At 35.6% G+C, this 13,797-nt stretch overlaps 1 protein-coding gene across 6 annotated transcripts in view; it reads left to right on the top strand.

The window, feature by feature from the left end:
* Positions 1-325: 325 nt before the first annotated feature.
* LOC108478187 (phospholipase SGR2-like) overlaps positions 326-13,797 on the top strand; it is a 43,510-nt gene continuing 30,038 nt past the window's right edge. Inside the window, exons 1-9 of one of the 6 annotated variants that reach the window (XM_053025803.1) lie at positions 326-798; positions 880-1,121; positions 2,149-2,249; positions 2,888-3,082; positions 6,397-6,552; positions 6,888-6,959; positions 7,050-7,202; positions 7,360-7,410; positions 8,369-8,539. In XM_053025803.1, coding sequence (XP_052881763.1) covers positions 905-1,121; positions 2,149-2,249; positions 2,888-3,082; positions 6,397-6,552; positions 6,888-6,959; positions 7,050-7,202; positions 7,360-7,410; positions 8,369-8,539 — 1,116 coding nt within the window. In that variant the 5' untranslated portion in view covers positions 326-798; positions 880-904. Of the gene's footprint in view, positions 1,122-2,148; positions 2,250-2,887; positions 3,083-6,396; positions 6,553-6,887; positions 6,960-7,049; positions 7,203-7,359; positions 7,411-8,368; positions 8,540-13,797 lie in introns of all 6 variants that reach the window. The other 5 variants (XM_053025802.1, XM_053025804.1, XM_017780615.2 and 2 more) reach the window with 5 other exon arrangements.

Genomic DNA, 13,797 nt, shown 5'->3' on the forward strand with positions numbered 1-13,797 from the left:
TAAAATTTATTAAAAATATTAAATAAATTAATACATTTTAATTTATAAATGCAATCAACCTGTAAATTATACGGGTAAAAATTAATTTTATTATATTTTAAGTTTATATATTTCATATCTCATACTATTAAGGAATTTGAGTTTATTTATACCATAATATTAATTACTTAATAAATTATTTTTAAATTTTTATTATAATTTAAATATTAATAAATTAAATATAATTTAAATACATATTTACTTTTTTTTTTAAGACGACCACTCTTTTCAATCTGAATGTTAAACTCGCTTTAAGAAGTGCGGTCCGAAATGGAAAGCCAATGGGCTGAATTAGAAATTATAGCCCAACAATGTTACGCAATCAAGCTCGTTTTCTATTTCGATGCTCTGCCTCTGTCCACAGTAATGAATCATCGTCGTCGCTCGGCCTGTTGCCTCTGCCTATCTAATCATTCTTGCAAAGTTTTCTAGACCATATTTTAGAATTAGAATTGGACTTAGAGCTTCTCTCTTGGAAAATAATTTCTCTACTTAATATATTATTATTCTTGTAAAATATGGTTCCTTGTCTTCATATTTTGCCTTGCAGTTTATTACTGCAATTCTGGTAGCAGCAAAGAAAGAATTACTCCTTACAATCTATCTTGAAATTTCAGAAGCAGCAGCAAGAAGCATCACATAGAGAGGCAGCTGCTGGGAAGAGAATTCAGAATCTTATGCATCAATTTCCATAAATATTTTGACGTTTTCTTTGGCGGTGCTTGATCATATCTTCAGTTTCCACCTCCTAAAATTTTGGTCTTCATCTAAGTTGCTTTCTTCTAGATCTCAATTTATTAATAAAAAATTAAGGGTTTTACCCTGCTCCACACTGTGCAGGTATTCTGATTTGTTTTGATTTTAGATGGCGGATTCGTTAGCAAACCCCTCGGTTGTGGGGGCAAATGGAATTGACGAAGCATCACCGGATTTGTTGAAGAACACGCCGTCTAACATTGCGAGATTGGAGGATGTGATAGAGCATTGTAAGGGTCGTCAGATGTATCTTGCGCAGACAAGGAGTCCTTCAGATGGCGGTGATGTCCGCTGGTACTTTTCCGACGTTCCTTTGGCTGAAAATGGTTAGTTTCTGCTGAATTTCAAAGTCTAGTTTTAGGTTGCAATTTTAGCTTCCATTTGCAGATAACATTTAAAGTAAGCTACAAATTCTAATGCATTTGAAACATTTAAAGAGATTTTTTGTTCATAGTAAATGCATGTGCATTTAATGAATTGTGGTTGATCACGGGAATCCATGAGTACCAAGTTAGAAGATAATTGAGGGCCACCAGTTGAGACGAATTTGCTATGCAGGCTAGGCAGGCTGATGGAGTGGAACGGATGCTTTATATGTTAGCTTTGTGCACAATTTGAAGGGGCAATAAATGTGCATTCTGTTGGTCTTATTGTCTTTCTGTTTCTCTTTGGACTACTTAGGTTTATCAACTTTTTGACAAGGATGGCACTTGGACGCGGTTCCCAAGGAAGGAATAGTTCATTCAGGAATTGGAATTTAATTTCTTATCCATTTATAATTCTTATTTAAATAATAGTAACATGAATTCCCAAGAGAGAATCAAGCTTACTAACTGGAAAGAACTAGGCATGTTGGAGAAGTTGGTTGCAACGCCTTCTCTGAACATTGTTTGTCGAGATATCTGTTTGCCTCTGGCCACTAGAATGCAAAGAACTCACCTCTTGCAATAATTTTTTGAAGTCATTAGTAGACAATAAGGGCATGGGAAAGAGGAGACAAAAGGTTGCGGTTAGCTGCTGGTTGTTAGGATTCATAGTTTAATGTTATGTAGCTTTTCCATGCAAGGAGATAAGACATTTGCTCTTGATTTCCTTCTGAAGTAGGTACTCTTCTTTTTGGGTTATATATACTTATTTTTCTGTGCTTCTGCAGCCATGCTTGGTATTATTTTTCAAAATTAATTAAGAGAAGGTTTATTTTCTGGAGTTGGTGTTATAAATTTATAACATTTATTTAGAACTCTTCTCCACCCCGACCCCCCCTGCTGGGTGTAGGATAACCTTTTTTTTCTTTTTCCTTTGAGGAATGGGGAGTTAGATTTAATTTTTGATGACTTTTTTTTCCCCTTACAGAGTTAGCGGCCTCATTTCCTCGAACTGAGATAGTGGGAAAGAGTGACTATTTTCGTTTTGGGATGAGGGATTCTCTTGCGATAGAGGCATCTTTCTTGCAGGTCCTCTTTTCGAACTATATTCATTTTGCAGATTAAGCTGCTGTTTTATATTAATCTTGGGGCTAGACCTCTTTTTGACACTTGGAACTTTTTATGGAATTTAAGAGGGCTATAGCTCCTTATTCACCTAAATGCTAGAGTAGGTTAGTTAGGTTTAATAAGGAATCAGAGAATACTTTCTTATTGTTTATGATATTGGCACTATTAAGTAATAGGATTACGTCATTTTTTTCTAAGAATTACTTGTCCCATCAACTGGCTTAGGCAATCTAAAAGGATGGGATTAAAAAAATCTGGTAGGATGAAGAATTGGAATGTCAACTTTCAAAATGGAAAAAGGCAACATCTTCACTTTCTTTTCTCCTATCTTCTTGTTCAACAACTAGTCCCAAATGTATAATGATGGCATCATGTTTGTGTCTGGTCCTGCTATTGGTCTTAAATCAACCAAATATGGAAGTAATCTTTATCCTATCATATCACCCCTTTTATTTTTCCTGATACATCTAGTGAGTCCCTTAGAAATTGTTAATTGTTTTAGAATTGTCTTCTTATTGTATTTTTTGTGAAAGGGACCTTTTATAAATTAGGTTGTGACTATTCTTTGTTCATCTAGTTCTTTGTTTATGATTTGACAGAGAGAAGAAGAGTTGCTGTCTATTTGGTGGAAAGAGTATGCTGAATGCAGTGAAGGTCCAAGAGGATCGAGTAGTTTTGGCAAGAAGTTGGACATGGCAGAGGATTTATCTTCTTCAAAGGGTTCTCAATCAGCCCAACTATATACATTTGAAGAAGAGAGGGTTGGTGTCCCTGTAAAGGGAGGGCTCTATGAGGTATCTTGTTCTTACTCTAGTTTCCTCCTGTCCCAACTACTCAGGTCTTTGTATGTGATACTATTATGCGCTTTGGCGTAGGATTTAGTCACAGGTCTAGATGAGTGAGAATTCTTGCTTTGACCTATGGTTACTCAAAGAGGTAGATTTGTCATTGACTAAAACCCTCCAAAATAACGTTTCTTTTTGATAGAATAATTGCTTATCTCTTTATTTCATATTGGAAGCCTTTTATAGACTTTTAATAACAAAGGAAAAAGTCTTAATAGAATTCCTAACTTAGAGTTTACAAAGGAAATAAAAACCTAATATAATAAAGAAAATAAGTAAAATTAAAACTCTTAATAAAACCTAATATAATAAAGAAAATAAATAAAACTAAAACTCTTATTGCAATAAAAGTGTCCATATCATTACTCCCCTTCTCGGAGTTGAGCTTGTCCTCAAGCTCAAATTCAGAATAAGCTTCAGAACTTATCCAAAATCATCTACCTCATCGTCATCTTGCTTGCCTTCAACATATGGTACTTCTATCCAAAATAACCTTTTACATTTGTGTCCCACGGAATAGGACTCGTCACAATTATAACACAACCCCTTAGCCCTTCTTTTCGCCATTTCTGCCCATGTCAATCTCTTAATAAATGGTGCAGAAGAACCTATTTTGCCATTGTTCCCTGTTGGTTCCGTTGTTTGTCCCCCTCCTTTTGCAATGCTTTTAGTTGTTGGAATGATTGAATTGCTGCCATTGTTTTGGGAAGTTGGCCAGTTCAAGATGGCTTGAGACGACAATTTGGAAGGCACATTTTGTTTATGTGCCAATGTTTGAGCCATATTCATTGCAACTCCAAAGTTTTCCGGTTGTTGCATCTCAATATCAATTCGAATTTCCTTTACCAACCTTGCAGTAAAGAGGTTTACTTGTTGTCGAGTTTAAGATCAACAGTTAGTAATTTGAAATTGGAGTTGATATTCCTCTACAGTCCTAGTTTGTCTCAAGTTGGCAAGTTCCCCCGAGGGGTTATTACTCATAGGTGGCACAAACCTTAGATGACAACACTCTTTGAAGCTACCCCAATCAAGATTTGCCTCCTCTTCTTCCATTTGATCAAATCACAATTGTGCCTCTCTTAAGAGATGGAATGAAGCTAAAGCCTACTTTGTCTTCTTCGTTAGTCCGTTGACTGCCAAAAAAATTTTCGCATCTTTTCAGCCACCCTAAAGGATATCCAACACCGTCATGAGTGGGAAATTCCATCTTAGAGTATCATGGCACCATGCACCCACCTTGTTGCGAGTCTAAATTCCTTTTTCTGCCTTTGCTGCTGCCCAGCTCCTCACTATTTTCCTTTGTATACCCTTTTGCTGTCTTTTGGACCAAAAGAGATAACACCGCTATCTGCTCCTCTAATGCTTGTTGCCTTCTAGCCATTTGTGCCATGAAAGCATCCAGTTTGGCTGCCAAAGTATCTTTGTCACCCATGACAGAAGGCTCCGATACCAAGTTGTTATGCGCCTTGGCGTAGGATCTAGGCACAGGTCTAGACGAGTGAGAATTCTTGCTTTGGCCTATGGTTACCAAAAGAGGCAGATTTGTCCTTGACTAAACCCCCTCCAAAATAACATTTCTTTTTGATAGAATAATTACTTATTTCTTTATTTCATATTGACAGCCTTTTATAGACTATTAATAACAAAGGAAAGAGTCCTAATAGAATCCTAACTTAGAGTTTATGAAGGAAATAAAAACCTAATATAATAGAGAAAATAAGTAAAACTAAAACTCTTAATAAAACCTGATATAATAAAGAAAATAAATAAAACTAAAACTCTTATTGCAATAAAAGCGTCCATATCAGATACCTTGAGCAGAAGATCTCATTTCCTTTAATGTGTCTTTTATCTAACCAGATGAAGTTCTTTTTCCGTAGCCATCAGTTTTTCTAATAACCAAGTCATCTTTTTATTTCAGAATTTAAACGATTTTTTAATGTTAAGTGGTGTTATCCCACATCTATTAAGTGTTGGGTTTCTTGTGGTCTTATGTTCAAGTTTGGCCCTTCCACAAACTGCCAATTGGTATTGGTTGGATGCCTAACAGGATATTAGATTTGTTCTATGGCACTTGCTTGTGCCCAACTGCACGTGAGGTTCATGACCATCATTGAGGTTGTCTATGTTTAGTCCCTTGTTGAGCTAGATGTGAGAGGGAGTATCAAGTGGTGCTACCTGCTTCTATTAAGTATTGGATTTTCGATGATCAATGCGCCTTTTCCTACAAGCAAATGGATTTAGTTGGGGTTCTTAACACTTGAGAATCTAGGCTTCATTCATTATTCTTTGAAGGCATTTGACTTTATTGCTTGTTTATTGGTTGGTTACTATCAAGCTTGGTCTTGTGCTTAGTATTGAACACAATTATGGTAAATTGAAGTTTGGGATTCATAGTTCATACTACTGTTCTTGTGTTAATTTGTTGTCATTTTTACATCTTTGTCCTTATCTCTTCTCTCTTGTTTAGTTTTAAGCCTATTTTTGGTAATAATATCAGTGGATGATGAACCTCCTTATTTTCCTTTTCACGTGTGTCTTTTTTTATTTTTATGGTATTTATTAGGGTGTATGGCCATGCTTGCTTTTTGTGTGTGTTTATGTGGTTTGTTGAATGAGTACACAGTACAGTTTTCAATTCTTGCGACTGTTCAACAATACATTAACTGTATTTGAAATTAGGTAACTGGATAGCGGGGGCGAAAACAGAGGGGGGCAGGCAGTGGCCCTAGACCCCCCAAAAATGGTAGATTTTCCATTTAGTCCCTTAATTTTTTTTATGAAATTACATGTTAGTATAATGATAAAATTGCACATTGCGCCCCCCCCAAAAAAAAAGCAATTTTTTGGCTTCATCGCTGTTGGATAGAGGTGGCAGTTTCATGCATTCATGAATTTGTGTATCGTGTTTTAATCCATTTTATTGCCAGTTTCAAGCTATCTCCGTCTTTGATATGTTTCAGCTAATTGCTTTCTTTGATGTATTTTTGTATGTTTTTTCTTGCATTTGGCATGTTGTTTGTATCTGATGCTATGCCTTTCAGGTTACCATCCCATATTCTTTTATTATCATTGGCATGATGACAACAATTTGTCTCATCCTCTGGTTCATGTTGTCGCATTATTTATTTTGTTCATGAGCTAGGACATATTCATACAATTGAGAATTTTAAAATAATTTTCTGGTCACTATCAAGCACTAGGTTTTATTTGCTCAAATCAGGTATTGTTTTTTTATGACTGGTATGATGTAAATAGTGCAGGTGGATTTAGTTAAGAGACACTGTTTCCCCGTATACTGGAATGGAGAAACTCGGCGTGTCCTAAGAGGTCACTGGTTTGCTCGAAAAGGGGGCATGGATTGGCTTCCACTCCGTGAAGATGTAGCTGAACAATTAGAGATTGCATATCGCAGCCAGGTTTACTGCAATTTTGATGTTATAAGATCATATTTTCTTCCAATAAATTTTGATTTACTTTGATTGCATTGTCTATTGTATTATAACTCCTAGAACTTTTGCTCAAATGCTGACACCATGTTGCTTCTTAAACCCCTAGAATTTGAGGGCTATGTGATGGTTTTCCAATTATTTCCGCCACAATTTTTTTTTTAATTCTGTGGTTGTTTTGAATTGTTCATTCTTGATTTCTCTCTTTCCTTCGAGTTCAAGTTGGGCATAAATATGCATCTGTTTTTTTAACATATATATTTTTATATGGTTGTAATAGCTGATGAAGGTAGACTTGTTAACAGGTATGGCATCGAAGAAAATTTCAACCATCGGGACTTTTTGCAGCTAGAGTTGATTTGCAAGGCTCTACCCCAGTATGCTTTTAATTTTCTGGAAAGGCACAATATATTCACTTAAATCGTATTATGTAATGCCTAAATTATCAGGTCTAACAACGAATGCAGGGACTTCATGCACTTTTTACTGGAGAAGATGATACTTGGGAGGCATGGCTCAATGTTGATGCTTCTGGTTTTTCTGGTGTTATTAGTTTCAGTCGAAATGGAATCAAGTTAAGACGTGGTTACTCTGCTTCTCAATCCCCCAAACCAACCCAGGTTCTCTCCTTTTCCCTCTCTTATGCTTTAACGGCATAAAACATTCTATGCTTTAATGATGGAGATGCTAATATTCAAATTTCTTGACTGGGCCTGACTTGGAACAGTGTTTGACATTTTAACACGTTTTTTTTTGTTTTTATTTTATTTTATGTAGGATGAATTACGTCAAAGAAAAGAGGAACAGATGGACGATTATTGTTCTCAGGTATGCTTTAGAGCATTTTGCTTCTTGCATAATGTCTGTGTGTTTTACTAACATGATTCTCTAAGATGTATATTAGTTTTTCCTTAATGCTTTCCGAACTTTGTAAATAAAAGGAATTTCATAATATTTCTTAAAAACTATAAATTTGGCTTTGGGGAAAAATTGCTGCATTGAAATATTATTTCAGTTAAAAAAGTCATGGCATCGTACTTTTTGCTGCTTTTTATTACTATATTAGCAATCAACAGCAACTCCATGTGGCTAGTCAAGCCTTCTCTACTAACATGACATCCCATATTTAAAGCTGCTCATTAATATTTGCCTGGTTTTCTATGTCTTAATTACTTTACTGAAATAAAATGTTGCTTGTTGCAAATCTTATGGTTCCCAGCTTTTCTTTAAATGAATTTGTTGCTGGTTGTACTATACCAAAGTATGCATTGTTTCGGGACTGACTTGGACTAATAACTACCATGTATAAACTTGTTCTATCATTTAGCATTTTATTATTGTACTTAGAATTTTGGTAGTGTGTATATTATCCAACTACGCTTTTATTTATTTATTTTTGTTTATTGTGGTCTACTTGAAATTTTCCAATTGTTAATGTAATGCACACTTTTTAAGTCGATGAGTAGTTACATGGTTTGATATTAGCAATTGCCTAGAATATAGAGGAATATTTTCTTTTTCACTATATGCTTAATTTTGTGCTGGCAAACCTTTGATGTCATTGATATTTTACATGAAAACATATTGTAGATTTGTTGCTTGTGTACAATTTCAAATTGTTTTTAATTTAATCCTAAACTTCTACCTGTGCATCTTGTTAAGGACTGTAACCTGATTTTCTCTTCCTCTATTTTGGTTTTGGTACAAATAGTGTACATGTGGGGCACATATCAGATCTTGTTCTGTTTAATGAAGTTTATAATAAGACAGTTTAAATTTGATCTAGGTTCCTGTTCGACACTTGGTCTTTATGGTCCATGGTATTGGTCAGAGGTTGGAGAAATCTAATTTGGTTGATGATGTTGGCAACTTTCGCCATATCACAGCAAGCCTTGCTGAGCGACACCTGACTTCACATCAACGACGCAAACAGAGAGTCCTTTTCATCCCATGTCAGGTAAAATTATTTGTTTCTCTGTAATGATTTTACACTTGTGCTGTTTGGTTGTTTTTCTTATTGAGAAAGTTTTTGTAGTATATGCGGTACAAAAAATATTCTGTACTTGAATGCGGCTCTATATCATTATTTTAATTGTCATTATTATCACATTCTCTCTCTTATCATTTTTATTATGCTGCTTGCTAGCGTATTATTGGATGATGATTTGTGTAATTTGAATGGATAGGACTTAGCGTGGTTGAATTAGTTGACTATTTAATATAATGTGACAATCTGATTCCCTTTAAACATTATAGTATTGCTGAAAACAGGCTATTTCAATTCTGTTATTTACAAGAAATTACATAAATATTTATACACATAGTGAGCCTAACTTAGGAAACTTTATACTAGGAAATAGACTAATTCTAGGGATGCTGTCCCTACAGCCTTAAAGTTAGGGATAAAATATTTACAGAATCCTATTTGATACACTCAAATATTCCTTAATTAGGAAATTGTAATCTGACACTCCACCTCAAGCTGGGAAGTGGATATCATCCATTCTTAGCTTGCTTACTAGTTTCTGAAACAACTTCCCAGGCAATCCTTTAGTAAGTATGTCTGCTAGTTGAACATCAGTGGACACAATTGGAGTGCAAATTAAGCCACTGTCCAGTTTTTCCTTTATAAAATATCTGTCAACCTCAACGTGCTTTGTACGATCATGTTGAACTGGATTATGTGCAATATTGATAGCAGACTTATTATCACAATACAACTCCATTGGACCTTCCCACTTGATCTTCAAATCTTCCAAAATAATTTTTAGCCATAGTAACTCACAAATTCCAAGAGCCATCGCCCTAAATTCAGCTTTTGCACTAGATCTAGCCACAACATTCTGTTTTTTACTCCTCCAACTCACAAGGTTGCCTTCTAGGAAAGTGCAATAGCCCGAGGTTGATCTTCCATCAACCATAGACCCTGCATAATCTGCATCAATATAGGCTTCAAGGGTTAAATTCTCCCATTTTTTAAATAGGATTCCTTTGCTTGGCGTGCCCTTTAAGTACTGATATACAGCTCCAAGATGTGATTCTTTGGGTTGTGCATGAATTGACTTACAACACCGATTGCTTAGGCAATATCCGGTCTCGTATGTGACAAGTAGATGAGCTTCCCCACAAGTCTTTGATATGAACCTTTATCAACTGCTGCATCTTCTAGTGCATCTCCAAGTCTGTGGTTCACCTCTATGGGTGTTTTTGCTGGTTTACATTCCAACTTGCCCGTCTCTGTCAACAAATCAACTATGTATTTTTGCTGAGATATGAAGATTCCTTCCCGAGAGTGTGCCACTTCAATACCAAGGAAATATTTTAACTTATCGAGCTCTTTGACTTTAAATTCTTTTACTAGGCATTTCTTTAAATCCTCCATTCTTTCCAGATCATCACCAGTCACTATAATGTCATCTACATAGACTAATAAAGCAGTCACTCCCCCTGAAGATGAGTGTTTTACAAACAGTGTGTGATCTCCTTGGCTCTGTTTATACCCCAACTTGAGCATTACTTTGGTAAATCTTCCAAACCAAACCCTCGGGGATTGTTTTAGACCGTACAAAGCCTTTTTTAGTCTGCAAACTAGCTATCCTGTATTTGGACTGAATCTTGGTGGAACATCTGTATAGACTTCCTCCTTAAGATCACCATGTAAAAAGGCGTTTTTGATGTCAAATTGCTGTAATTTCTAGCCTTGGTTGGTAGCTAGTGACAACAACACTCTCATAGTGTTCATCTTTGCAACAGGGGCAAATGTCTCAAGGTAGTCTATTCCATACATTTGAGTGTACCTCTCGGTAATTTCACCAAGTCCCATGTCTTATTTTTTTCAAGAGCTTCCATTTCAACCTTCATGGCATTTTTTCAATTCTCATCTCCTAATGCCTCGGATACAGTTTTGGGAATGTAGATAGAATTTGGGCTAGTAAGAAAGGCTTTGTGGTTGTGGGACAAATTTTTGTAAGACATGAATAAGTACAAGGGATGTTTTGTACAGGCTCTAGTCCCTTTTCTAATAGCAATGGGAAAATCATCTAAATTTTCAGTAGTTTCAGTATTAGTATTCAAAGTAGGTTCAGCAATTACCTTAGGTTGTATAGGAGAATAAGATGATTGAACTTGCACCGGTGCCTTCTTCCTTGAGTAAATTAGTAAAGGACGAGTAGTGTCCTAAATTTCTCTTTGTGATTTGGGTGTATTAGGCTCTGTTTCAGGTTGCATAGTGGCCATAGTTTCGACTCGGGCAGGTTGGTTAGCAGGCAAGGACTGAGTGGGAGTGTTTGGTTGCTGGACAGGAGCTGGGATGTGAGTGTCTGGTTGCTGGACAGGAGCTGGAATGTGAGTGTTTAGTTGCTGGACAGGAGCAGGAATGTCAAGAAGAAAGAATTCTTTTGTCCTTATCTTTTGTGAATAAGATTTCCCCCTGAAGATAAGGACGAGTAAAGAAATTCTCTTGTTCTGCAAAAGTAACATTTGCTGATACATAAAATTTTTTTGTGGCTGGATGATAGCATTTGTACCTCTTTTGAGTGGAAGAATAACCGAGAAAGACACACTTGACAGCTCGTGGATCAAATTTTCTTTTATTTTGAGAATGTACATGTACAAAGGCAACACAACCAAATATTTTGGGAGTAAGGTTACTTGAAGTATTGAAATCAGGAAAGAATTTTTTTAGAACTTGCATAGGACTTTGAGATTCAAGGACTTTTGTAGGCAATCTATTTATCATATGAGTAGCAGTTAAAACAGCCTCCCCCAGTATTGTTTAGGGACATTTTTTTAGAACAAGAGGGTTATTGTAATAGCTAAAATGTGACCATTCTTTCTTTTGGCAACACCATTTTGTTGGGGTGTGCAAACAAAAGATGACTCATGTATAATGCCTTTTTCTTGGAAATATGGTGAGAGAAATTTATTGAAATAGTCCTTGGCATTGTTTGACCTAAACCTTTTTATTTTAGCTCCAAATTGTGTTTTGATCATGTTGTAAAAGGTTGGAAAGACACCTTACATCAGATTTTTGTTTTAAAAGAAATATCCAAGACACATGAGTAGAATCATCAATAAAGGATACAAACCACCGAGCCCCAGAAATATTTGAAATAATGGATGGTTACCCCAAACATCACAATGAATAAGAGTAAAAGGAGCGGATGTTCTTTTATTGCTTGCCGGAAAAGAGGTACGTTTATGTTTTGCAAGTTCACAGATATCACAATGGAATTTTTCAACAGTTAATCCTTTGAACAATGAAGGAAACATAATTTTAAGAACTCTAAATGATGGATGACCAAGGCAAAGGTGATGGAGCCAAATTTGGTCTTTATTGGTTTTAATAGATTCGGATATGAAAGATAATGGTGAGGAATTCAGAGCACTAACTTCTCCACTGGATTTTTCAAGATAGTATAGGCCATTTACTTCCTTAGCATGTCCAATCATCCTCCTCGTATTTTGTTCCTGAAAAAGACATCAATTGTGATAGAAAACCTCACTACAGAGTCTTTGGTAATTCTTTGGATGGATAAAAGATTGGTAAATAGTTTTGGAACATGAAAGACATTTTTAAGAGTAAGGATTTTGTTTATAACAATATCACCCTGACTAGCCGCTGTGATCACATAATCATCGGCTACTGTTATCTTTCTACTACTAGGGCAAGGTGTATATGAAACAAATTTTTGTGAGGAGTGGGTCATGTGGTCTATAGCTCCTGAGCCAATGACCCAAGAACTTTTGGCAAGTATATCCGAGACTTTAGAATTTTGAGAAGAGGATATACCTGAGAAAAAAAAACTACAAGTACATGTTGAAAAAGATTTTTCCAATGATCCCAGTAAATTCTTTAACTTCTCAATTTCTTCGTTATTGAATTCAACAGGTGATTTTTGAGAATTATTTTTTCTATCCAGCTGTCTTGCTGTATTTGCTCGCCCTTGTCCCTTTTGTTGTCCACCTTTTTCTGAAAATTTTTTGTTTGTTGTCTGTGGCTTCCCATGAAGTTTCCAGCATCTTTCTTTAGTGTGACGGGGTTTGTTACAGTAGGTGCACCATACGGAATCTCCAGTGGTACTGGTCTTGACAGTTTCAGTCATGTTTCTTTTGAACAAATTCTACAGGCTTGAGGGTTGATTGGGAGTAAAAAAAAATTGCTAGACAAAGAAAAAAAATCCCAGAAATCGGGTTAAAAAAGCTCTGATATCATGTTGAAAACAGGCTATTTCAATTCTGTTTATTCACAAGAAATTACATAAATATTTATACACATAGTGAGCCTAACTTAGGAAACTTTATACTAGGAAACAGACTAATTCTAGGGATGCTGTCCCTAAAAACAGCCTTAAAGTTAGGGATAAAATATTTACAAAATCCTATCTGATACACTCAAATATTTTTTAATTAGGAAACTGTAATCTGACAAGTATTCCTTTCATACAAATTATAAGGGACCTTGTTTGGCAAAGTCTTATATTGGCATCATTGATGTTAGGGCACATGCCTTGGTGCTCCGGCACAGCGACAAACATAAAAACGCTTCAGAGCCTCCTAGGTGAGGCATCTTCAAACAGGCAAGTGCCTTGTTGCACTTGTGCTCCAGTCCAAGGCGTCAAAAAAGCTAGCTTTAATTAATTTTGCAATTTCCTCCTCTTTTTATTATTTATCTTTTCTTATTTTGAAAGTTAAATGCCATATTTTTTTTCTTGATTTACATTATTATAAACCCAAGCACTGCTTTTATTAGGTTAAAATTTACAGTCAAATCCCTTTTTCTTGGTTCTTCTTTTATTTATTTTCTCCCTCTCCTAAAGCATATTTCTGTTGTTTAAAAACGGGAGAAATCATGCTGTTTTTGGTTTTCAAAAATTTCTTGTAATTATTTTCATTACTTTTGTAATCTGTCTCTGTCATGGAAGCTTGTGTCGGCCACCTTGCATGTTTGAAAACTGAAATTAGACACTTGGAGATGGCAGAAGCTCAAATTTGTGACACTAGGAGTGGTTTGTATATTAAATGATAAATATATGAAAACCAAGCCAAGCAAATACAATGGTAGTGGGCCCAAATTTTATTGCAAGGACAGCAATTCAAGAGATTATGGAAGTGAATTTCGACAAAAAAAGGATTGTGGAAGTGAAGGAAATTTAGAGTTATTGTCAATTTTTAATTACATATCAGGTTTTATTTGAGATTTAATAATTTGAACTT

The sequence above is a fragment of the Gossypium arboreum genome, chromosome 3, assembly GCF_025698485.1.
Source record: "Gossypium arboreum isolate Shixiya-1 chromosome 3, ASM2569848v2, whole genome shotgun sequence".
In the NCBI taxonomy this organism is placed as follows: Eukaryota; Viridiplantae; Streptophyta; class Magnoliopsida; order Malvales; family Malvaceae; genus Gossypium; species Gossypium arboreum.